At 45.6% G+C, this 25,568-nt stretch overlaps 2 protein-coding genes across 2 annotated transcripts in view; both read right to left on the bottom strand.

Moving 5' to 3' along the window:
* Positions 1-217: 217 nt before the first annotated feature.
* LOC147622108 (thermosome subunit gamma) overlaps positions 218-25,568 on the bottom strand; it is a 75,339-nt gene continuing 49,988 nt past the window's right edge. The window contains exons 3-5 of the mRNA XM_086823199.1: positions 1,487-1,769; positions 1,086-1,372; positions 218-868 (exon numbers count right to left, since the gene is read on the bottom strand). Of these exons, the coding sequence (XP_086679325.1) occupies positions 421-868; positions 1,086-1,372; positions 1,487-1,769 (1,018 nt within the window). The 3' untranslated portion in view covers positions 218-420. The remainder of the gene's footprint in view (positions 869-1,085; positions 1,373-1,486; positions 1,770-25,568) is intronic.
* LOC147622109 (uncharacterized) lies at positions 8,170-11,676 on the bottom strand. The gene is made up of 2 exons (XM_086823678.1): positions 9,362-11,676; positions 8,170-9,239 (listed from the first exon to the last, which is right to left on the bottom strand). The coding sequence occupies exons 1-2, from the start codon at positions 9,701-9,703 to the stop codon at positions 8,766-8,768; spliced, it is 816 nt and encodes a 271-aa protein (XP_086679804.1). The 5' UTR covers positions 9,704-11,676; the 3' UTR covers positions 8,170-8,765.

Genomic DNA, 25,568 nt, shown 5'->3' with positions numbered 1-25,568 from the left:
CAATCAGGGAAAGGAGGAGCTTGCTTTGGGCATCCATTCTAAGTGGAAAGAGAACATTATCAGTACTAACTTTGATCCCCTAAACAGGTGGATCTCTGCTACTATTGATTCCCCCTTTGGCCCCTTCAGCTATAGCCCACATTACGAGACCCCAACTCGGGCAATCGCTGAATGCACAGTAATTTTCTACTCACATGGCAGCTCTGAACTAAGATTCTGAAACATAAATAAACTCTCATTACAAAAGAATCAAAAGCCAATGCAGCATTTTGAAACACAGTTCCACAGTACCACCATACTATTATGATACATATTATACGAACAGAGGACCTACGGCCACTAGTTTGTAAAGAACCTGCAGCAAGAAGTCCAACACAACTTTTCTTGCCTGTTCTTTTAGTGACCAACTCATAGAAAACATTACAGCCCCCACGCCTTGTCTAACAGTTGCACCACCATTACTATTAAATCAGTACAATACTTGTTTAGTGAATCCAGTAGCACTTCCCAAAACCACAAATCAATGGCCAACACCCACGAGAACAGTATGAGGGCAGAAGTCTGGTATCTATCAAGTGGCCAACCTGAGATCTTAGCCAGAGAGCTCAAAAGGGTCGAAAGCCAGCCCTCCTCTATCTGCCGCCTACTTTTGATCGACCAAGCAGTTTGCCACTGCACCTTTGTGGGAACAAGACCAAACTCCTCACGCAAACGGCGATCCATATCAGGCATATGTCCACCACCGTAAAAAATAGCAACCCTTTTACAGCCATCCTGAAATGCTTCCTTCAATTCCTCCATGGCAGCTCTATTCCGCTCTCCAATGATAACAGACCTCTCAACCATCAAAGTAGCACCTTCTGTAAAACTGCAACATGAGATATGAGGTTACAAACCCACACATATGGGCACTGCATACCAGCACGTGTTTGTAGACAAGCTACTGCAAACATGCGATGGCAAAACAATCATGCACGACCACACACACCACTACAGGATACTTGAGAAGCAACAGGCGCGATCACCACGCACAGCACTAAAACTCCATTCTAGGGTGGGATGAAAAGCAAACAAAGATCACATACTCTGTTGCAATTTGCTTGGCCAAGATAACCTTGATAGCAGCAGACAGATCAAGGTCTAATAATGCCTTCACCTCCGGTGATCTGTTGAAAGGGGCATCTGGGGGAGCACATACACTCTCAATCACAAAAAGCCCAATTAATGGCATGGGTAAGGCCTTGGACACCCACAACAATCTGGCTCGCCAGGGATCAACATTGCCGGGCATCATACTGGCTCGTGTGATGGTTTTCAATGAAATAACAGCCATGTCTCGAGCAAAGCTGAAGAGGCTCTCTCCTCGGGCAAGCTGCAGCAGAATCGTAAAAGGCTCAGAGATCCACACCCATACCTGACGAACAATTATCTTCCACTTCTGCTCATAAAGGAATTCAAAAGCAAAGTGTGCTGCACTAATGCTGACCTGCAATGTTGAGAACGTCTTGTAATCAAGATCTGCATGATACCAATTCTCCTTTCGATAATCCAAGCATTCTAGCTGGAAATCTAGTTTCAGTAGACAGGCCATCGAACGTTGTATCAGTGCAAAAAGGCTGAAGTTGCGACTGCGGCCTCCCGGCAACCTTCTTGAAGGCCTCCATCGAGTTCTCGGATTTCTATTGGTTTGCCTAGGATCCTTGTCTGCCACCATCTCATACAAAACTCTATCATACGCCACGAGCTCCTCTTGTAAAGCTGCAAAATAACTGACGTGAAAAAAATAAAATTAGATCTGTGTTCTGCAGATTTAAAAACCCCATTTGAATTATTCTAGATATAAATCAATCAAAAAACATTGCCAATATACACCAATGGAGACTGACACATATGTGCAAAGATATACAGACATATACACAAATATATACATGTACATAAATACTAACGTACATGCATACACAGCATATATATGGACAAACATAATACATAAATATGTGTATGTATCCTCTCGTACATGGATGCCCTCCATGCTTACAAATATAAGACTATTTTATCAACAACAAAAAAAGGGGGGGAAAATGTAAAGAAGATCTCAAGTAATTTGTTAATAACAATTTCAACAAAAATTGGCTTGGTGTCTAGCTATTTTAAAATGCAAGATCCTTGGTGTTCACAGCTGTCTTGACTCTTGACAGACCGTGATACACTTTGACAGTGGCATTAACATGCTTCCTTGGCACCTTACCCATCATATACTACTCTATTTTCTTCCATGGTTCCTTTTGCAAAGCAGTGGACAACTTGAAAAGACATGGCTTGTCCTCCAGAGTCCAGTCTTGCCACAACTGCCTCTTTTGCTACGCAGATGCTAGTCTTCCAGTTAAAACCCCAAGGCTTCTCATCATTCTTGCTGATTTCCAGCTTTTACAACCAAATTGCTTATGTATGTATATATAGGTATATATATACGTACGAACATCCGTATGTATGTACATACATTACATACATACATGCGTGTTTATATACATATTCTCATCATTCTTGCTGATTTCATGATTTTATAATTAAATTGCGTATGTATGTATATATAGGTATATATATACGTACGTACATACGACTGTATGTACACACACACACACACATATATATATTCTATGAAGAGTTCCCATAGAGCCCCTTTTTTACCTCTGCCCCCTGCCGAATAGAGCACAGCAACACCTCGAACCCACTCCTCTGGAAATCCTATCCAGCACATCGTCCCCTCTTGAAAGCCCCGATCCACCCTATCATAGGCTTTCGCAAAATAAAGAAGGAGAACTATCAAATCCTGCTGCCTCAACCTGGCCCCAGCGGTCGCCTCCCAAAAAGTGAAGATGTTGTCCAGAATGCTTCGATCCTAAACAAAACCTGCTAGTGTGCCATGAATCAAATTGGGGAAAGGCTGCAGTAACCGGCTGATGGATTTGGCTAAGATTTTGTATGCAGTCCCTAGGAGGGTCATGGGTCTCCACTGCCGAATCTCCAATCTGTCACCACCCTCCTTGGTAATCAAATGAATCAATCCCTTTGATAGCCACTCTGGCATCGAACCCGTGGTCATAATCTCATTGAAGGCAGCTTTGAAGCCACCTTCCATGAGATCCCAATGACAAAGAAATAAGGAAATGGGAAGCCCATCCTCTCACGGGCATTTTCCCCTCGGGAGTGCCAATAGAGCCTCTGCAAGCTCCTCTGAAGTAAAGGGTGTCAACAAGAAAGTCTAGAGAGTGGGGGGGCGGACCACCTCTCCCATATGCCGCCAAACGTGCATCCATCACCTGGGAGCATGGGGGGGTCCCATGAGGAGGAAAGTTGCTATACTGGAGTTCAACCAAGCTTTCCTTAGCCAGCCAGGTCGTGGTGGCAAACGAGGTTCTTGTTGCCACTATGTGGTACATCAGCTCTTGCTAGGCCTTTTCTCGGGCTTGCATTGGTCAAGTTCAGCGGTTGATCCGCAACTTTCTTTGGGTTGGTAGCGATGGGCGGCCTACGCAGGCCAAAGTGGCTTGGAGAGAGATCATCCAACCTCAACATTGGCCTCTATTAAGAGCCATGCCCTTTTGGGCAAGTTGATAGTTTGTGGACTTCTTTCGAGTGGCGAGCCTTGGAAGGATATTTCCCTAGCTCGGATGTTTGCCCGCACCCCCGTTTTGGGAGGTCCCTAGCCCCAGAGTACAAGGAGGTTCTACAAAGAAGCCCACCAATCAAACATCTCCATCTATCAACCAATCCCAGAGTTCCCCTGTCATGTGCACAGTGTGTATCTACCATGTGCTACACGCACGCAAGACTAGCTTCGAGGTTTGGGGAAGCTTGGAGCTAGGCAGGCTGATTGGCGAGCTCAGTTAGGGATAGACTAACGGACGGAAGACATTGACTACTCTTCAGAGAGATTACCTTGGCCTCTTAGTGAGCTCAGGAGTGAGCTCTTAGAGGAAGGGGAGTATGTCATGTGCACAGTGTGTATCTACTGTGTGCTACACGCACGCAAGACTAGCTTCAAGGTTTGGGGAAGCTTGGAGCTAGGCAGGTTGATTGGCGAGCTGAGTTAGGGATAGACTAACGGGCGGGCACCCAAGTATGGACGGGCGGGCGCCCAAGTGTGGACGCCCGATGACCGGCCAAGAGCCTATAAAAGGGTGGCCAAGGTTGGTCATTAGTCGTATAGAGTCTCGCGAGATTTGTGAGAGCTCTATGGTCTGGAGCCTGGATCTAGTGCAGACGTGCACCTGCTTTACGCAGCCGAGGCCGGCAGCAATCTCGAGGCCCGCAAGGGTAGCTTCGTGGCGGTATGGGACGTTGCGAGGTAGAGATTGGACAGTACGTCAACCTAGTTAGCTCAGCTCGTGGCTCGGCGGGGACAGCCAAGACCGTGGGCTTGCCCACGGCTGTCGTGGTTGGGAGGTGAGTCAGGCCTACACCCCCTTCTTGTTTATTTGTTTGTTTGAAGGTTTCGAGTCTCGAACCAGGAGCATTCTACGAGGAGATCCTTTGGGGTTTTGACATCCTCTTTCACCAAGGAGATTGTCTTCATCAGCATTGAGGAGCTTCCCACGGACTCACTTGTTCCTGCCACCTCACGTCTTACGGATTGGGTGTGGGTGCACTACTCACATCATTCATGACACGTCCATTCTAATTTCTGCATGATATTTGGCCGAGCTCTTCAAAGGTGTCCATTGGCGATGCTTCCAACATTGAGGCCTCTTGTGTGGGCAACATGCGACTTAACTCTTCTCCTGGCCAGCCTTCTACTATCCGAGATGTGCTTAATGTTCCCAAAGCTCTCTAACAATCTACTCTCAGTGTTTCCGATTATAGAGAAAGGCTATGGTGTCTACTTTGACAATTCAATTCTTGAGATCATTGACACTAGCACCCTGCAAATTGTTGCCAAAGGTGTACAAGAAGGCAATCTTTATAGGTTGAAGGACTTTGGTGGCTCTTTGAATGAGTCACTATCTCATTTGCTACAACTTCTTCAAAGCTATCATGCCTTGGTAGCTCAAGAGGATACAACGTTGTGGCATGCTCGCTACATGAACTTGCACCATGTTTTTCTTTAGTAGTTGTCTTCTCAACAAATGGTCAAGGGTCTTCCATAGTTGAAACCCTCCCACTCCACTTGTGTGGCTTGTTTGCATGGCAAGCAACACAAAGAACCTTTTCTTCATGAGGCTACTCCTCAAGCTTCTCACATCCTGGAGCTTATCCATATGGACTTGTGCGGTCCCATGTGGACTACTACCCAAGGTGGTGCCGGCTACTTCATGCTTATTATTGATGATTTCTCACGTAAAGTTTGGGTGTATCGATGTCACGTGCACACCCGTGCCATGGTTGAACGTCTACAAGAACAGTCTTAATCCGTGACTAATCATCAACATTAGCATCTATACCATTCTCTCTCTTCTTCTCTCTTCTCTGTCTTTAATCATGTTTAATCAACATCAATGGTCTTAATCAAGCTTAGGGCTGTGGATCAATACAGCAAGGCTTCCGCGCATGCAACATTGGTATCAAAGCATTCAAGCTCAGCCCACTAAGCATTGTCCCAAGGAAGGTGCACAATTCCAGCAGAAAGGATGCAACAAGGTAGCAAATGGAGTGGTTTGCAAATAGGCGAAGCCAGAGGAAGCATTCAATGAGGGAATGTACACAGAACCAATACATCATTAAGCTCTCATATCAATTCCAAAGGCCTAGCAACATGCATGATCAATTCCGACAGGTGACCCACTGTTGTGTTAAGGGTAAGGGAAAGCAAGCATGGAAAAAACAGTTGAACAGGTGCTCAATTCTTCAGCAAGACTTGGAAGTGGAGATCATGAGTGAAGGTGTTCACACAAAAAGATCAATCAAAGTCAACATCAATTAAGTAGATGTCAAAGTCGGTAGCAGTAGTCCAAGGAGGGAGGGTGACAGAGTGTCCACCCCATCACCAAATTTAGCGGAAGGAAATGTCACATGCATGCCCGTGCCATGGCTAAACATCTAGAGGAACACTCTTGACTAATCATCACCATTAGCATCTCTACCATTCTCTCTTCTTCTCTCTCCTCTGTCTTAATCATGTTTAATTAGCATCAATGTTCTTAATCAAGCTTAGGACTGTTGATCAGTGTCATGTGCACAGTGTGTATCTACCATGTGCTACACGCACACAAGACTAGCTTCGAGGTTTGGGGAAGCTTGGAGCTAGGTAGGTAGATTGGCGAGCTGAGTTAGGGATAGACTAATAGGCGGGCACCCAAGTATGGACGGGCGGACGCCCAAGTGTGGACGCCCGATGACCGGCCAAGAGCCTATAAAAGGGTGGCCAAGGTTAGTCATAAGTCATATAGAGTCTCGCGTGATTTGTGAGAGCTCTATGGTCTGGAGCTTGGATCTAGTACAGACGTGCACCTGCTTTATGCAGCCGAGGTCGGCAGCAGTCTCGAGGCCCGCCGCAAGGGTAGCTTCGTGGCGGTATGGGACGTCACGAGGTAGAGATTGGTCGGTACGTCCATCTAGTTAGCTCAGCTCGTGGCTCGATAGGGACAGCTAAGTCTGTGGGCTTGCCCACAGTTGTCATGGTTGGGAGGTGAGTCAGGCCTGCACCCCCTTCTTGTTTGTTTGGTTTGTTTGCAGGTTTCGAGTCTCGTACCACGAACGTTCTACAAGGAGATCCTTTGGGGATTTGACAGTGCTCTCATTGCACCTGCTTTATGCAGCCGAGGCCGGCAGCAATCTCGAGGCCCGCGAGGGTAGCTTCTTGGCGGTATGCGACGTCACGAAGTAGAGATTGGTTGGTACGTCCATCTAGTTAGCTCAGCTCGTGGCTCGGTGGGGACATCTAAGTCTGTGGGCTTGCCCACGGCTATCGTGGTTGGGAGGTGAGTCAGGCCTACACCCCCTTCTTGTTTGTTTGGTTTGTTTGCAGGTTTCGAGTCTCGTACCAAGAACGTCCTACGAGGAGATCCTTTGGGGATTTGACAGTGGTATTAGAGCATGCCTCGTGAACGAGCAAGTCGGTAGGTAGAGAAGATGAGGTCGAAAATAGGTATGTGTTCAAGAAGCTTGCTGTTTTGTTTATGCATACTGCTGTTTTTTTCAGATTAGTATGTGCTTTTTTCATCGAAGAAACCCGTGATGATGGAGATGGTGGTCTAGGAAGGGTCGATTTGTTTAACATGAAGAAGGTTAGATGTGTTTAGCAGTCGCATCAACTGTTGAGAGAGAAAAAAGAAAAAAGCATGTCGGCTATTTTTGTGAGAGAGAGAGAAAGAGAGAAGTTCGGTCGCTGTGTATGCGCAGTCGAACGCTGGCCGGGTGCTGCTGGTCGCGTGCAGGTTGGTTATGCCGACTGTTGTGGGCGCATGCGTATAGGCAGGCGGGCGGCCAGGCCTACGCAGGCAGGCAGCCGCCCAAGCCTAGGCAGGCGGCCAGGCCTACGCAGGCAAGCAACCAGGCTGGCAGGCGGCCAGGCCTAAGCAGGCAGGTAGCCGTGCGCAAGCCGCAACGCCTATGCGCAGCCAGCCACAACTTTTCATAGGCAGCAAAGCAGTGTGCAGGCGGCGAAGATTTCAGGCCACGCAGGCGTTAGGTGGTGCTGAATCCAGGTGGGTGGAAAAAAAAACACAATAAAAGCTTTCAAACGCCGAATCGAGCTTTTGTTTTTTCTTTAATGGATTAAACCTTTTTTTTTAAGTGTTTAAAGTCCCACTTAGTGTTAAAGGTGTTTTTTTTTTCAGAAACCAGAATATATATATATATATATATTTTAACACACACAAGCAAAAGCTCAAGACTGCTTTTGGGAAAGATTATATAAACCCCTTAAGTGGGCTTCTTGCCACACATCTCTCAAGTTTTCAAGCTCTCGAGTTCCCTAGCACTCTTATTTGTGCAAAATTAATTTTTCTCTCACCTAGCCCTCTTCAAGATGTCGACCCAAGAATCCGAGTTGGAGCCCCTTATCGAACACGAAGGCCTCCCGGCTACAGAAGATACCGATGCCGATCCTTTCGACGATTATGTGTCAAAATCGGATTTCCAAGAGTTTAAAGTGGCTCTTGAAGCTTCTTCTTCGAAACGTCAGGCACAAATCGCCATGCAGATGCAGGCTTCGCAGAACTCCATCTCTTTGTCGACCACTACCCTATCTACTCTTTCGGGTATGGATACCTTGGCCTCTGCTTTAGGCCCCAACATTACTCCGGAGCAATTTGGGGGCAAGCAAAAGCAGCGTACCAAGGAGATAGTGGACACTTGGCTACATAAGTGGCAAGTCCATTTTGAGTTCCATTTATACGACGATGGGAAAAAGATCCAGTTAGCAACAGGTTTCCTCTCACGCAAAGCTTTGCTTTGATGCAGTGTTGCCAGGCGTTTCAGAAACGGCAGGTATGAAACGGGTTTCATACGTTTTGAAACGTTTCATAAAAGGTAAGAAACGGGTACAAAAAGGTTTCATACAAAATAGAAAAACATGTATATTTTTTACTTGAAATATACAAAAGAAAAAACTGTTGGCATAACTTATAAGAGACCACATTGAATTCATTTCAATAAAAACAAAATACATGTAAGATATGATGATATCACTGATCAGTGATGACTAAACAGAAATCAAAAGGATCACCACGTGGGTGATGAGTCATGACTCAAAATCCAAGATCAAAATAAATAACATGTCCAAAGTTCAAACTAAATAACATGTCCAAATAAAATGATACTGGCAGCTGCTAGCTACTATCTGCATCCTCATCTGCATCCTCATGCTCATCCTCATCTGCATCTTCTGCCTCTGCAGCCTCACTCTCAAGGTCACTGCCGGTAGCCGAGTCCTCAAATGCCTCATCCTCTAGAGGTGCAGGTGCACCACTAGTACTAGCCTCTCGAGAAGATCGTGTAGTGCGAGCCGGAACCATGATCTCCTCATAGAGCATAGAATAGATGTCTCTCTCCTCCTGAGGAATGTCGGGAATCTCCTTGCACTTCATGATATCAATCTTATCTGGATTCACTTGGCGAGGCTCAATGGGATGACCCTTTTGTTCTAGCAATCGGAGATTGCAATGACAAAAGACAAGCCTCTCCAATTGTGCTGAGGAGAGTCTATTTCTCTTTTTCGTGTGAAAAAGAGCCCATGTACTCCAGTTTCTCTCACAAGGCCCTGAACTGCAATCCTGGGAGAGAACTCTCAATGCAATCCGTCTCTACATTGTAGAAAAAAGAATGTTAAGTTAGAGTCAAAAAGAGAGTAGCATTTGAATGTAGATTTTGAAAGAATAGGACTTAGAAGACAAAGATACAAGATTCAAGAATCAAGAAACCTTACCAAGTTGGGTGTCCCAATACCGTATTTCTCCCACCAAGACACTGGCTCCAACTGTGTCTCTCTGAGCAATGCAGTAGCTCGCCCAAACATATGGCTACCGTTGCGGTAAATGAGAAGCTCATCCTCGAGCTTTCTCATAAGCTGTATATCACCTCCCGCTCCCACCAACTTGGTAATGTACTCGATCCATCCTGACTCTAGCTCCTCATTGAGGTATTGCTCCTCATTTCTCCAAAGGGGATGCAAAATGTGAGCAACAGCATGGATTGGCCTATGAAACCAATCCCAACGCCGATTCCAGATCTCCTTAATATCTTGAACTCTACATGTAACATGTGACATACATAAGAGATCAAGATTTATAAAATAACTTATAGGAAGACTCAAGAGAAAGACTCAAAGACTAAAGTTAAAGCCCAAGGGTGAGCACCTGTCACGCGACAAGGTAGTGAAATCATTGAGAGCTTCACCAATTCTGTCCATGAACTCATAAAGCAGCCCAATGGTACTCCCCTCCATGTCTGTGAGCAGGACACTATACATGGGCTGAAGTGCCTTCACAAGTCCCTCTGCATCCTGCCACCAAGTATCTCTCATGACCATACGAGAGAATGCTATAGACTTGGGCTCATCCTTGTCCTCCCATGTTGTCCATTCACGACACACAATAGTGCGTAATAAGCCATGTCGCACTCTCACTAGTCTCTCCACCACAATAAACATATATGCAAACCGAGTTTTGGAGGGCTTTAGAAGCTCAAGATCACTATTGGCCCTGTACATGCTCAAAACCTTTGGCCTCTTTGTGACAAAGTTCACCATGGTGGATGCAGCTGAAAATACATGGCTCACCCAATCAAGCTTCCCCACATCCTCAATCATCAAGTCAAGGCTGTGTGCTGCACAAGGTGTCCACACAATCTTGGGGAACTCCTGCTCTAACATCCTGCCCATGGATACACAATTGGACCCATTGTCCGTGATCACCTGCACAATGTTATCAGGCCCAATTTCATTGATTGCCTGGCGCATGTGGGACATAATGAACTCCCCTGTAACCACTATCCCTGGCACCGATGCATCTATGGCACGAATGAACATTGTGCTTTTGCAGGAGGACTGCAAGAGGACACAAGAATGTTGTACACATTTCTCTTCCGCACATCTGTCCATCCATCACAAAGCAAAGTACAACCATACTTTGCCCAAGTGGCCTTGAGAGGCTCCATCTCCATCTCCACAGCCAGTTGCTCCTTGCGAAGCTCAGTAGTGCGCAATGTCTCGTAGGAGGGGCCATCCCACTCACACCCAATGCGGGAGATAGCTCTCATTGCCTTCTTCCATCGAGGAGTCCTGACAATGTGGAAGGATAATCCACATTGAATAAACAACTTCATCAACTCCCTCGTTGCCTCTTTCATGGCAGCCTTTTGTATCCCTGCCTGTACATGTCCTTTCTTGAACACTGGAAGACTAGTTCTTTTGGCTCGAGGTGCCGAGCTAGAACCACCCGCAACACCACCTGCAACCTCACCACTGGTATCTTCCTCTCTGATACTGCGAGTCCTCTTGGAGACACTTTGACGTGCTTCGGGGTCTCCCAGATTGGGGATATCCTCAAGGGGGATACCTAGCTGCATGGCCTTCCAAGCCTTGAGGCTATCATAGATTTCTTGTGGCACATGCTTACATGGCCCAATGCCAAAACCCTTTGTTTGTGACAAATGTGCCTTCAGCCTGGTGACACTGCCATGGTGCTTATCAGCACAAAAGTTGCATTTCCACTTTCCGGAGCCCGAGCCACCATATCTAGACTCGAAGGTGACATTGTTCCAAGGAGAATCACCTGTTCGAGGCATCCTACAAGGCGGGGATAAATGCAGATTGTTGGCCCTGCAAGTGCGACACAGCACATAAACTAATCTCATTATATGATTCATGATTTTAACTTTCATCTTGGCCAACAATAGAGCAAGGGGAAGAGAAGGTAGATAGCCTTAGAAGTCAGCCCTCAATAGAGCAAGGGTGGACCGTGGAAGATATGCCAAAAAATTTATGGAAGAGAAAAAAGTGTGCTGCTTTGTGAGTTGTGCAGAGAAAACCAACTTAAAGCAAAACATGACATTACCCCTTTGGAAGACCTCCACAAGGCCCAAAGACACCAAGGAGCAGGCGGGCTGACACAAGCGATGGAAGGATGGCACACAAATCGGCGAAGTCACAGGCGGCCGCCACTGGGAAGCGTGAACGAAATGCGCCGTACGATTCACGAAAGGATTCATTTTTTAAGGTTTTTACAATATGCATGATGAAAAAAACGCGTTTCATACAGGACGAAACGTTTCGAAACGTTTCGTACGTTTCGAACCTGTATGTAACGCGTTTCTATGCAACTGTGCTTTGGTGGAAGGAACTCAACCCTAAGCCAACGACTTGGTCACAATTCGAAGATGTCTTCAAGAAAGAAGACCTCAAGAAAGAGGATGATTATGATGTGGTTGCCCGGTTTACAGCTTTGACCATGACCTCGCAGCACCTCACTTATGGGGTCTACCTCCAGAAATTTAGGGACTTGCAGATGAAAGCTATGAAGATGGATCCCATAACTCTTTTGGGGTTCTTAGTCCTTTCATGCTTATGTATGGTTTTCAACCTAGATCACCTGTTACAGTAGGATTCTCACGACTTCAGTATGATGCAACACGTAATTTTTTGCAAGATATGCAAGAAATGTTACAAGTTGCGAAGGAATCTATTAGAAGTGCTCAAGACCGAGACAGATTTTATTCTAATAGACATCGTTCACCCAGAGAGTTCTCTGAAGGAACAATGGTGTATTTGCGAGTTCCGAAAGATTCCGGGACTTTACGGACAGGTCGATCTCCGAAATTATCCCCTAGATACCGTGGACCATTTCGTATTACACGACGGATTGGTTCAATTGCATATGAACTGGATTTGCCTTCTCGTGAAAGTTCATCCTGTATTTCATGTCAGTAGACTTAAAAAAGTACTGGGTGAAACAGACCAGTTAGTTACTCCTCAAGAAATCATAGATGTCGAAGACATGACATTTGTTCCACACGTACCTAAAAGATTCTTGGATTTCGTGAAAGAAGATTACGTAATACGCTTATCAAGTGGAAGGATACAAGATCAAGTGGAAGGATACAAGATCAAGTGGAAGGATCGTGTTGAGGAGGACGCTACATGGGAGACATTGACTACTCTTCAGAGAGATTACCCTGGCTTTTTAGTAAGCTCAAGAGTGAGCTCTTAGAGGAAGAGGAGTATGTCATGTGCACAGTGTGTATCTACCGTGTGCTACACGCACACAAGACTAGCTTCGAGGTTTGGGGTTCTCATGCCAGTTTTCTTGGTCAAGGATATATCACATGGCTCTAGTTTCACATGCCAATTATGGGGTCGTAACAGTAAGGACATACAAGAGAATAGGTCGCACAAAAGAAAACAACACACACAATGGACCTAAAAAGCCAAATCATCAATTCCACAGTTCCTGTGTGGAAGGCTCTTTAACAATATTAGCACTGTTTTTCTTGGAATAGCAATCTTTTTCAAGATGATTGCTTTTCTCACAAATACCACAAGGATTTAGGCTAAAACGTTTCTTTTTCGAGTGATTGCTTTTCCCACAATCTCCAAGGCTTTCCTTTGTCTTGTCTTATGTATGAGCTGTTCGCTATCAGAGCACACCGCATGTGATGATGGCGGCTAAGAAGGATGGAGCTCCATCACATTTGGAGTGAGAGAGGAAAAAAAAAACAAGTCTAGAAGAGATGTCAACTACAAAGAAGGGGACTGGGTGTCTCTCTGGCTCATGAAGTAGAGATTGAAGCAGGTGGGCAAGCATTGTCCCAAGTTCTTGTTTCAAAGTTTTGGTCGTTTTCTCATCGCCAAAGAAATCAAGGACGTCTCTGTGAAGCTAAAGCTAGCATACAGTTGGACTATCCATAACATCTTCCATGTTGCCCTATGTCGGACCAGCCTTGCAGGTGGTCTTAGATGGGCAACAGCGTGAGATGGTTGACAAAGCCAAAGCCATTGAGCCCGAGCAGATTCTCCTCCACAGATGTAAGCATGATTCCGGTCGCAAACAGAGACAGTTCTACACGAAGTTCAAGGACCGAGGCACCCATGAAGCAGTATGGCTAGACGAAGAGTTCTTCCAAGAGTACCCACAGATATTGTTGGACTACTTGGAAGCCATGAACCTACCGCCAAGCTAAACACGAGGTGCACGCCTCAAAGCTACGGTGGGTGCTACTATGGGATTACCAATGAAAAGGAGGAAGAGAAGTTCATTTGGGAGAGAGAGAATCAATAGTTGCACGATTCAAAACGATTTTATTGATTGATTTGATTTAAGATATAAGCCCTTGTTACCAACTATTTGAGCCTTATTTAATGCATGCTTATCTACCCTCCTAAGAGGTGGTTCACACATACGCACTACCAACCTTTTAAGGAGTTGTTCACACACTATTACACATATACAAGCTCTGACTTATCCCAACAATCCCCCCTTCAGAGTGAAGGTAGTGATGTTGGGTTTTATGCTGTGTATGCACCCAGAGGAGTGCTAGTGATCATCAGTAGATTACTGGGGCACTTTTTACTTCAGTTAGTGGAGGTTTTTCCCCCCCAGTTTAGCTCAGTTTCACTTATATGCAATTTATAAGTGTTTTGGTCCACCCAGCACATTTTATGGCCGGACATGTGAACACTTATCTTTAGGGTCACTATTATGTGGCTATTGTACTTCACTTTTCTATCTAGCAATAGACTGAAGTCGTGTTCTCTCTCTCTCTGTTGGTTTCCACGCTTGCTTGAAGCTTCTGTAAACCCTAACCCTAACACTTCATTGCCTTCATTTGGTATCAGAGCATTGAAGGCTTGACTATCCCTGCCCGTACACTGCCAGGCTTCTATTGCTGCTGACCGTACAACTCCGTACGTTTTTGTTGCAGCCCGTACACCTGTGCGCCGCCTGAAAATCGTCGCCTGCAGCCTGCCGTAACTGTTCGCAGCTGTCAGCATCTGTACGTGGTCGCCTCAACGCTGGACGTCTTGCTCTTGTCAACGCTGGTTGCTGTCGACTGTACTTAGTCGACTGCTGCAGCCCGTATACAGTACCTGGCCGCCTTCAAGTACTGTACCTGCCCGTACAGTAAGCGCCGCCTTCAAGTACTGTACCTGCCCGTATACAGACAGCGCCGCCTTCAGTACTTGGTCGCCTTGCTCAACTCTGTGCAGCTCTGCACTGTGCAGCTTCCGTACCTATCAGAGTTGACCACAGTACCTGCACAGAACCTGCCTGCAGTCGCCATCAGTACTGTGTAGTACAAGTCAACTGTACCTGCACAGAAACTGCACCTGCAAAAGTACCACAAGCTACTCAGACAATCTGTGGTAAGCATTAAAATTCAGTTTTTGGGCAATATTATTTTCTCTGTGAAAATATACACGCACAACAGGCAGACTTTCTAGCAAAGAAGTCTACAGGTTTTTTGCACAGTTTTGTATGCAGCAAATTTGGGCATTTTTGGGGCATTTTGGCATTGTGTACGCCATTTGCTGCTCTACTCAGTCATTGGTGCTTTGAACTGCACATTCAGAGGATTGAGAGTGCAGGCATATTTGGGGTGAACTGTATTCAGTGGAGTACAGTCATTTTCAGGGTTTCTGCTATTGGGTTTTTTGATAAACAGGTACAACATTGTGCGTAAGCATAATGGCAAATCAACAGCAAAGTGATGTATTCACATATTTGTCTAAGGAAGACAAATTGGATGGCACGAACTACTCCTTGTGGAGTTTTATGCTGAAAAATGTGCTTGTGGCAAAAGGTCTTTGGGATTTTGTTAGTGGTGATGAACCACGTCCAGGTCCATTGGCTCCAGAGACTCCTCCCCAAGGGGGTGCTCGTGGACGAGGACAACAGGTACAGGCTCCAGGACAGCCATTGCCTGTTCAAAGAACAAATGCTCAAAAGACATGGGATGCCAGGGATGCACAAGCTTTGTCACTCATTGCATTGTCAGTACAGAGGTCCATTATACCTCATATTCGTTCAGCTGGCTCTTCACAGAATGCATGGGTGACTTTGGAGCAGATGTATGCTGCTCGTAATGAGGCTAGGATCTCATTTTTGAAAAGAGAGCTGGAAAATCAGAAAATGAATGAAGGAGATGATATGTCTAGCCACTTAAACAAGCTGCAGGATTTGAGAGAGCAACTCATCAATGTGGATGAGATTATTCCTGAGACACAGCTTGTGTCCACCATCTTGCACTCTTTGCCAAGATCTTACTTAGCTTTTCATACCTCTTTGAACCTCAGCATGAGGAATGCTGTTGAACCCCTCAAGTATCAGGAACTTGTTGCTCTCTTACTACAAGAGGAGCAAATGAGGAAGAATATGAATATGAACACAAATGCTGAACAAGCATTTACTACAGGTCAAAAGGGGAAAGGAAAAACTCAGCCAAAGAGTTCAAATCAAAATTCAGGTGATGGTGGTTCTTCACAGGATACCAAGAAAGGTGATGGACAGCCCAAGAAGAAGGGCAAATGTCATTACTGTAAGAGGCCAGGTCACTACATCACGGAATGTAGGAAGAGGATTGCCAAAGAGAAGGCAAAGGAAGCTGGGATGTCTGTTAATGATGCTTCTAAAGCTCCTCCAGAGACTGCTTCTTTTGTTGAGGACAAGGATTACTGTTTTTATACATGCAGCTATGATGCCTCTTGGTCTTCACAGGCACTCAGTTTGACAGAGCATGCATGTACTTGGTATTTTGATAGTGGTGCCTCAAAGCATATCACATCTCGCAGGGAATTGTTTAGTCATGTTGGCCCTGCCCCTGTTGGCAAAACTGTTCAGTGTGCCAACAATGCTTCATATCCAGTTCGTGGCATTGGGGAGATTCAGCTCACAGCCATTGATGGCTCCATTCTCCGCCTTTCAGATGCCTTATATGTACCAGGGATAAAGAAGAATTTGTTGTCCATTTCTTCTTTAGCACATTGTGGAATGCAAGTCCACTTTGATGATGATAAATGCATGGTCAGAGACAAAGCTAATGCCTTGACCTTGATGCTTACTGGTACATTAAGTCATGGACTTTATCAGTTGGATGCATTTCAGTCAGTGGATCAGTCTGCTTATAATGCATTCACTCTTACTCCAGCTATGGTTGATGCGGAGTTATGGCATGCTCGCATGGGGCATGTAAATTTTGGTAGTCTTATGCTTATGCAGCGACATAACATGTTTACAGATCTATCTCTCATGGAGAAGCCTCCAGATCACATTTGTGAAGGATGTATTTTGGGAAAAATGCACAGGTTTTCCTTCCCACGTGATCAGGCTCTAAGAGCAACTACAAAGTTGCAACTTATACACAGTGATCTTTGTGGTCCCATGCAGACGAAGTCATTAGGTGGTTGCTTCTATTTTGTAACATTTATTGATGACTTCTCTCGTATATGCTGGGTCTATCCTTTGACACAGAAATCACAGGTATATGATGCATTTTTGGCCTTTGTAGCACTTGCTGAGACAGAGTCAGGATGCAAGGTGAAGACTCTCCGTTCTGACCGAGGGGGGGAATATATGTCACATATGCTGAATTCCTTTCTTGGGAGTAGAGGTATAAAACATCAGTATACTACTCCTTACACTCCACAGCAAAATGGGGTTGCAGAAAGGAAGAATCGGTCACTCATGGAGATGGCCAGATGTATGCTAAAGGCAAAAAGGCTACCACATATCTTTTGGGTGGAAGCAGTTATGTGTGCTTGTCATATTTTGAATCGATGTCCCACAAAGGCATTGGTTTCTATTACTCCTTTTGAGGCTTGGCATGGCCGCAAGCCTTCTGTATCGCATTTTCGTATCTTTGGGTGTCTTGCATATGCACACATACCCAAAGAGTTGAGGAGGAAGCTGGATGATAAAGCCACAAAATGTATTTTTGTTGGGTATAGCCGTGAGAGCAAGGGCTACAGGTTATATGACCCACTATCCAGGAAGATATTCACTAGTCGGGATGTGATTTTTGATGAAAAATCAGAAATATCCATGGCTGGTTATGAGGCAAATCAGGCTGAAAATGATGTGTTTGAAGGTCTACTACCCATGGAGTTTCATTCCACAGTTGGTGATCCAACTCATGAGGGTACAGGACAGCCAGCAAATGATGTAGGTGGTGCAGAAATTCAGCAGCCAAATGAGCCAGAAGCTGAACCAAATATGGGGCAGCAGGCACCACAGGTCAGACATATACCTAGATGGTATTTGAGGACATTACAGGACAGCCATTTAGAGGGTCCTCTTGCTGGTCGTACTCGTAGGGAAACAAGGACCAATGAGCATGCACACATCATGGATTTGAATCTGGTTATGGCAGCCAGTTTACAGGATGATGATGAGCCTGATTCATTTGTGGATGCACGAGATAATGTGCATTGGAACAAAGCCATGCAGGATGAGCTTGATTCTATTAAAAGGAATCAAACATGGGATTTGGTTGATCTGCCTAAAGGCAAGAAAGCAATTGGTACTAAATGGGTCTATAAGTTGAAAAGACATGCAGATGGATCCATTGACAGGTACAAAGCCCGTCTAGTTGCAAAGGGCTATGCACAGAAGAAGGGCATTGATTATGAGGAGACATTTGCTCCTACATCCCGTATGTCGACACTTAGGTGTGTCATTGCATTGGCTGCACATCGTGGTTGGGTTGTTCACCAGTTGGACATAAAGACTGCATTCCTACATGGGGACCTCGAGGAGGAAGTTTATGTATTTCAGCCCATGGGATTTGCAGAACATGGTCATGAGGGGAAAGTTTGCAGGCTGAAAAAAAGCCTTGTATGGTTTGAAACAAGCTCCTCGAGCTTGGTATGCAAAAATAGATGCTTTTCTACTCACTCAGGGATTTGTGAACAGTCCATCAGAAGCCACTCTATATGTAAAGAAAGAAGAAGCAGATCTGCTGGTCATCAGTCTTTATGTGGATGATCTCTTGCTCATGGGATCAAATGATGACAAAATTGCAGCTTTTAAGGAGATACTGCAACAAACATTTGACATGTCTGACTTGGGGCTTGTACATTACTATTTGGGCATACAGTTTGTGCAGGATAACAGAGGCATTGGGTTGTTGCAATCACGGTATGTTGCTAAACTTCTGGAGAAGTTTAAATTTCAGGATTGCAAGCCTATTAGTACTCCTATGGGGCCTGGGATGAAACTGTCTCTACAAGATGACAGTGTTTCCTTTGATGCCACTACATATGCTCAGGCTGTTGGGTGCCTCATTTACTTGTGTAATACAAGGCCAGATATTCAGTATGCAGTCTCTCAGTTGAGCAGATTTATGCACAGCCCGCGGTTGTCACATTGGCAAGCTGTGAAGCGTGTATTCCGTTATTTGCAGGGTACCTTGTCTCTTGGATTGCTTTATCCTGAGGGGGGTGACATGCAGTTATACGCTTACAGTGATTCAGATTGGGCTGGTGATTTTGATACCAGACATTCCACTAGTGGAAATTGTTTCTTTCTTGGCTCTTCATGCATTTCTTGGCTAAGCAAGAAACAGACCACAGTGGCCACTTCGTCTTGTGAGGCAGAGTACAGAGCAGCCTACACTACTACTGTTGAGTGTGTTTGGCTGCGTCGTCTCATGACTGATATGGATATTTCAGTGGAGGAGCCTACACCTATCTATACTGATAGTCAGAGTGCCATTGCTGTGGCCAAGAATCCTGTGTTTCATGCTCGCACGAAACACATTGAGATTCACTATCATTTTGTTCGGGAGAGACTCCAGGCAGGAGATATCAGTCTGATCTACTGTCCTACAGATCAGAATGTGGCAGACATCTTCACCAAGGCATTACCACGTCCGAAATTTGAAGCATTCCGCAATGCTTTGAATTTGTTTCCTTTTGGTGGATGATGTACAGTGATCACATATCACTCCAGGGGGGTTTGTTGGGTTTTATGCTGTGTATGCACCCAGAGGAGTGCTAGTGATCATCAGTAGATTACTGGGGCACTTTTTACTTCAGTTAGTGGAGGTTTTTCCCCCCAGTTTACTCAGTTTCACTTCTATGCAGTTTATAAGTGTTTTGGTCCACCCGGCACATTTTATGGCCGGACATGTGATCACTTATCTTTAGGGTCACTATTATGTGGCTATTGTACTTCACTTTTCTATCTAGCAATAGACTGAAGTCGTGTTCTCTCTCTCTGTTGGTTTCCACGCCTTCTGTAAACCCTAACCCTAACACTTCATTGCCTTCAAGTGAGACCCTAATGCAAAGAGGATGCTACATCCTACCCAATCCATCCTACTTAAGAGCTAGATTCACCATCTGCACCTCCCATGCTATGGTAGTCTCTCATATTAGGGTAAGACCAAGGTAGCGAAGCCAGCACTTAGCCACCCCCCGGCTCCTAACTGGGATAAGGGAAACTTGAAGCCTTATATAAATCAAGGCACACAAAAGAACATAGATACAATTACGTTTTCAGGAGACTACCCAGGGCAGAGAACCCTTTCTAACTCAAATACATAGGGTAAAGAACGAAAATGCCCACTCTTGGTGTACCTCGTCAAGGGAGACCTCGGTTGCTGATTTTATTACCGAAGAGAGTCTCAAATTTGTTTGGCAGATTGCTTTGAAGTGTATGTGATGAATGAGAGTGTCTCCGAGTTTAGGCTGATCAATGCAATAGCTCTTTCATTTCAATGCTTCCACTGTATTTGTTTGTCAGGCTCGGTTGTTCCAGGATCCTGGCCATCTACAGAAATCACACTCCACACTCCTCCTCACATGAGAAGTAGTTGCATCTTGGTCTGCCAAGTAGGGAACCCAGTACTAGAGCACACCAGTCTATTGCTAGTAATGATAGGGCCATGATGTTGAATGCAATCCTCAAATGAGCAAGGCTAAACATGGGTAGAGCTCTGTTAGAAAAAAGGATGTACAGAGAGGGATGCCTTTAGAGTCCCCAACACATGAAGCTTCAGAGGGCTGCTGGAGGGCCAACGCGTCATGCAGGGCTATAGGGAACCCCACGTACAGGCAATCTGTCAGGGGACAATGCTGCCTGGGAGAGGCAAAAGAAGAATCGAGAGTTCAAAAGAGGCGAGGGAGAAAGCCCAAGAGCCAAAGCCAGGCGGCACAGGGGCTGAAAGGAGTCGGGCACCTGAATTGCTTGAGGGGCCAAAAAAACACGCACCTCCTATTAGCAGTCATCTCCTGTCTGTATATTTACACCAGGGCCTTTGTTGTGGGTGTGCCCGCCCGATTTAGGTGTTTTCTCATTTTTCCCTACTCCATATATTTTTTCCCTATTTTTACCAGGTGTGGGAGGATGTTCTGTGGCTCCTCGTCTGGGTGTCCTGGATGCTGGCCGACTGCCCCTACTGATCCCCAACTTGTCCTGTGTGCTGGCCGAATCTGAGAAGCTGGCCAACTGGGGACATGTGCTGGTCATGGACATTTTGGTCCTGTCTGCTGTCTTTTGAGCAGGCCGACTGCTCATGTGGGGCCATATAAAATGGCCCCTTCCTCCCCCACTTCTTGTATTCAGTATTCGGGATTTTCTTGTGTATATATAGCAGAGTAACATGCCTCTCTCTCTCTCCTTCTCTATTGTTGTGTTTTTCTGCAGTGCACTTGCTCGCGTTTTTCAGATTTTGTCTTCATCTCCGCTGCATATTCTAACATGGTATCAGAGCTCTAGGCTCTTGATAAATCTTGGGAACTGTGTGAGGAGGAGGGGGGCTGTTGTGTTGCTGATTGGTGGACTGTTTTGGACCGTCCGGGAAGAGGAGAAGCAAGAGGAAAGCGGGCTGATTTACTAGACAGCCACTTGCAGGTTTAAGTTTTTTTTTTTCCCCACCCATCCATCCTTTTCAGTTACATTCCCGCAATGGCAGATTTACTTGAGATGGCTGAGAAGCATGTGAAGATCCCGACACTCCCCATGTTCCCAGTGGACCGTCAGTTGGATGGAAACAATGTAACTTGGTTGAACACAATGCTAATCAATACACTTAAATACACTAAGATTTGATGGACACTTGCTCAAATACAAGTCGTAAATTGCTGAATTGACAAGAGACACACAATGAGCCGGAACGGCAGACCCCTCCCTCAAATAAAGTATATTGATCTTGGGAGAATCAAGTACATAGTGTCATGGGCATTTCTGACCAGATTTCCATACCAATGCATATGAATACAGTATTGCAAACAAGTGGTTGTCGATGTAGACTTTCAATCCACACTACCAAGTGCCCATATTCCCTACCATCTGCTCTCTATTGTTCTACCAACACATGGTAGCAACAATCTACAAGAGAGCACGTAGGACAAGAGAACACTACACAGGGTATGTGATCTTGTAATCCGGTTCCTCCCTCCTGCTACTTGCTTCCATATTTAAGATTTAAAGCTTATCAATTGCAAGTAGAGTCCATGACTGCGGAAGTCTTCGTGATGGAAGTCCTTGGAGTGAAGAGATCTTCGATTTGTCACATTTCTTCGCAACAAAAGTCTTCAAGAGGATGAAGGGAACCTTGGGAAAGCTTCCCCTATGGTTCAACTTGAGAAAGGAGGGCTGAAATTAGGGTTTTTAGCAAAAAGACCAGAAACTATAGCAATAGAGAGAGCTGTTTTGCTGAATTTCAGTCATTGGGAGTGTGTAGGAGAGTGATTAGCATCCGGAAACACTCTTAGAAGCTTGAGAAACACCTTAGCAAGCTTGGAAATGGAGTTGGGAAGGAGAAAGTGCAGAAAATGCAGCCCAACAGTCCTCATGAAGGAGGCGCCAATCTCTAGAGAGAGGAGGAGGAGTGAGGTGGTCAGTTGTCCAGTGTAGGTGGCAGGCAGGTGCTTTGTGAAGCAAGCTAGAGTAGACACATGGCTGGTTACTCCCTTTGTACAAAGGGGATAAGGTCTGGGCGGTGGACATTGGGTTATGTCCACCTCGGGACATCAGTGTGTGTGAACACCGGGCTAGTCATAATTTATAAGTGAGTTTTGGTCGCCCAAAACTTAATGAAGTGTGTACACACTCACTTATAAATTAGTGCTAACTCCTAAGGCTAGGTTTATGACCAATACTTACCACATGTCACATGCCACATAACCATGTCAGCAGACAGTTTCACACGTGTCACGATTGTGACGTGTTTATATATCAGATTCTCTCTTCATTGCTGATTACTGTTCTTCATCGAATAGCCACATCTCTTCGACGAATGGTTGTATCCCTTAGTGAATGGTTGTGCCTCTACATCGACTAGACACATCCCTTAGCCTAAAAGTTGTACCCTTTCGTCTAAGGTCATGTCCTTTCATCAAAGGACATGCCTCTTCAAATGTGTCTCTTCATCTCCTATATAAGAGACCTATTGTACTCAGTTTAATAACAACAAGTCAATTCAATCTTGTCTCAAGTGTTCTCCTGAAGGTTCTTGTTCTAAGTTAATTACTTAAGTAGTAATTAGTACACAATATGCAAGATTAACAACATAATCCTCACAACACGCACGGTTCACGGGCGGGCGTCCCCTTACTCAGAACTACACATTGGTCAAGCAAGCATGAAAACAACATGCAATTTCAATTGCAAGCAAGCACATAAAGATGTTATGCAATGCAGCATTGGTATGGACAATCCCCGTTCATGAGACTATACCAAATCCAAGCAAGTATACGAGGTACCAGACCCAACGGAACACCAATCCACCAAGCATTTCCGGGCATGTACATGGAGGCATAAGTCCCAACGGAAAGCCAAGTCCACAGTATCACATGAGTGGCATCAATCCCCAACATATACAACTGTCATGGACACCAGTCCAATGTACATGCATGATAAGAAAGCATGGGTGGCCAAATGGTAACAAACAACTACAGCATATGGAAGGTAACGATGGAATCTGTTTTGGAGTCTTACGACCTTGCTGATTTCATTGTTGTTGGGATTCCACGGCCGGAGTTAGAGGAAGGGGATTTACCCTCAATTCGGAAGAAACGTGAGGCACATGCACAGTTATGGGATCGTGTCAACGTCAAGGTCCGTTCTCTTATAGTCCTCAACTGCACACCGCAGGTAATCAATCATATCAAGCATATGACGCTGGCCAGAGGTATATGGCAGCATTTGGCTTCTCTCTACAACAGGGTATCGCCCATGAAGAGGATCTCCTTGAAAGTACAGATGCGGGTGATGAATCGTGCAAAGTCGTTGACGATGCGGGAGCACATCAACAAGCTGCGAGCTCTTCAGCAAGAAGTTCTCCAGGCTGGGAAAGAGACATCGTCGGAGGATATGGCCATAACATTGATGTCACATTTGCCCTCTCAGTACTCAGTATTTTACTCCTTTTTTATTACTAGTGGCAGGCTCACCACCATCACATGGGAGGAGCTTGTGCCCATGGTCTTGGACCAGGAGGAAAGATTCACGAACCATCCACAGGGCGAAGGTTCCAAAGCCTTAACTGGCCAACGGTCGAAAGACCGTAACAACAAGGGCCAAGGGAAGGCTTCATTAAAGAAGTCTTCTGAGAAGATGTCCGACTCAGACCACCAGAAACTCAAGGCAGAAAGGACCTGTAATCATTGTGGCGAGAAAGACCACTATTGGAGGAAGTGTCCCAAGCGGAGCACCGAGAAGGGTGCCGAATCCTCGGCAGCAACCGCCGTGAAGACTCCAGCTTTTGTGCACATGGAGGTTATGGACACTGGTGTTTCATTTTCTTCGTGCAGGGAGGAGGTTGGAGGACTCTCCGCTACGGATACTCAGGAGTGGAATCTAGACAGTGGTGCTTCCAAGCACATGACTCTTTCCCGTTCGGCTTTACAAGATCTCTACAGGTATTCTAGTCACATTCTTACTAGGGATACATCCACTATCCCCGTTCATAGTGAGGGCAGGTTGGAGATAGTTCTTGATGGTGGCAGAGGGGAGAAGTATTCCTCCCAGGTGTTGTATGTTCCATCACTTGGTTTTCATCTATTGTCAGTGCATCAGGTTTGCAAGACTGGCATACGGGTGGAGTTTGATGAGCATTTTGTTGCTCTCTGGGACAAGGCAAAGCCAGGTAGTTTGGGAAGGCAAAGTGGAGAATGGAGTTTACAAACTTTCAGCACTCTCTCCCCCAAGTCCTCAGTTTTGTGATGAGTGGCAGTCTGGTAATGGCCACTTATGTGTGGATACGCTGCAGGTGCAGGCTTTCCCGGACCAGATGGTGGATGGCTTGCTAATTGATGGCAACAGTTGGTAGGAACTTTCCAGTACAGATGTTGGTAGTTCTTGTGTTCGTCAGTCAAAGGAAACTTTACAGGTAACCTATGCTTTGATGTCTCGTAACATTCGGGACAAAGAAATTCCTGTAGTTGAGGAAGCTCTTTCCACGGGGACCTATTGGAAAGCTAGGCAGATGGCAGTTGATTACTTGCAGAAGGAGGTGCATGTTGCACATTCTCCACGCTTTGTGGTTCCAGATTCAGAGGGGGTGGTTTATAGGTTTACGAAGGCCTTGAGTGGTCTTCAACAGGTTTCCAAGACTTGGCATCCCACCGTAATAGGTGTTGATCCTTGTGAGCAGTATGATGCCTCCTTGACTCGGAAGCAGAATGGTTCATTGATCTGGTTGCTGGATACCGAATTGGACGGGTGCTTTCTGATGAGGCTGTTGAGCTCATGTTTGTAGAGGACTCTTTGGGAGGCAGGATTGCGTATCTTGTGGTTTCTGCAGCATGCGAAGGATCTTTACACAGGAGGGGGATTGATGGATGGAGTCAGACTCCACGGTTGGAGTGACTCAGATTGGGGAGGAGAGCCAGACACGAGGACCTTGACATCAAGCTACAGTTTTTCCCTTGGCTCAGGAGCAGTTTTATGGAGCAGTAAGAGGCAGCCATCTATTGCCTTGTCATCGATAGAGGCAGAGTACCGGGCTGCTTGTGCTGCTGCTTGCGAGGTGGTGAGGTTGCAGAGGTTGCTTGGCAGGATTGGGTTTCCACTCGTGGAACCCACGGTCATCCAGAGGCATTTTGTTCATGAGAAGAACATTGCTGATGACATCTTGCTAGAGTTCTGTTCGACGGAGGACAGTGCGGTGGACCTCTTCACGAAGTCTCTATCTCA

The sequence above is a fragment of the Cibotium barometz genome, chromosome 29 (assembly GCF_041138505.1).
Source record: "Cibotium barometz isolate CiBa-2024 chromosome 29, ASM4113850v1, whole genome shotgun sequence".
In the NCBI taxonomy this organism is placed as follows: domain Eukaryota; kingdom Viridiplantae; phylum Streptophyta; class Polypodiopsida; order Cyatheales; family Cibotiaceae; genus Cibotium; species Cibotium barometz.
This window is presented reverse-complemented; position numbering and strand designations above follow the sequence as displayed.

Excerpts from the sequence above, each read along its gene's own strand:
- LOC147622109 (XM_086823678.1), bottom strand. The coding sequence starts at position 9,703 with ATGTCACATGTTACATGTAGAGTTCAAGATATTAAGGAGATCTGGAAT. Across the intron at positions 9,240-9,361 it reads GTATTGGGACACCCAACTTG|AGACGGATTGCATTGAGAGT; the intron begins GTAAGGTTTCTT and ends TCTACAATGTAG.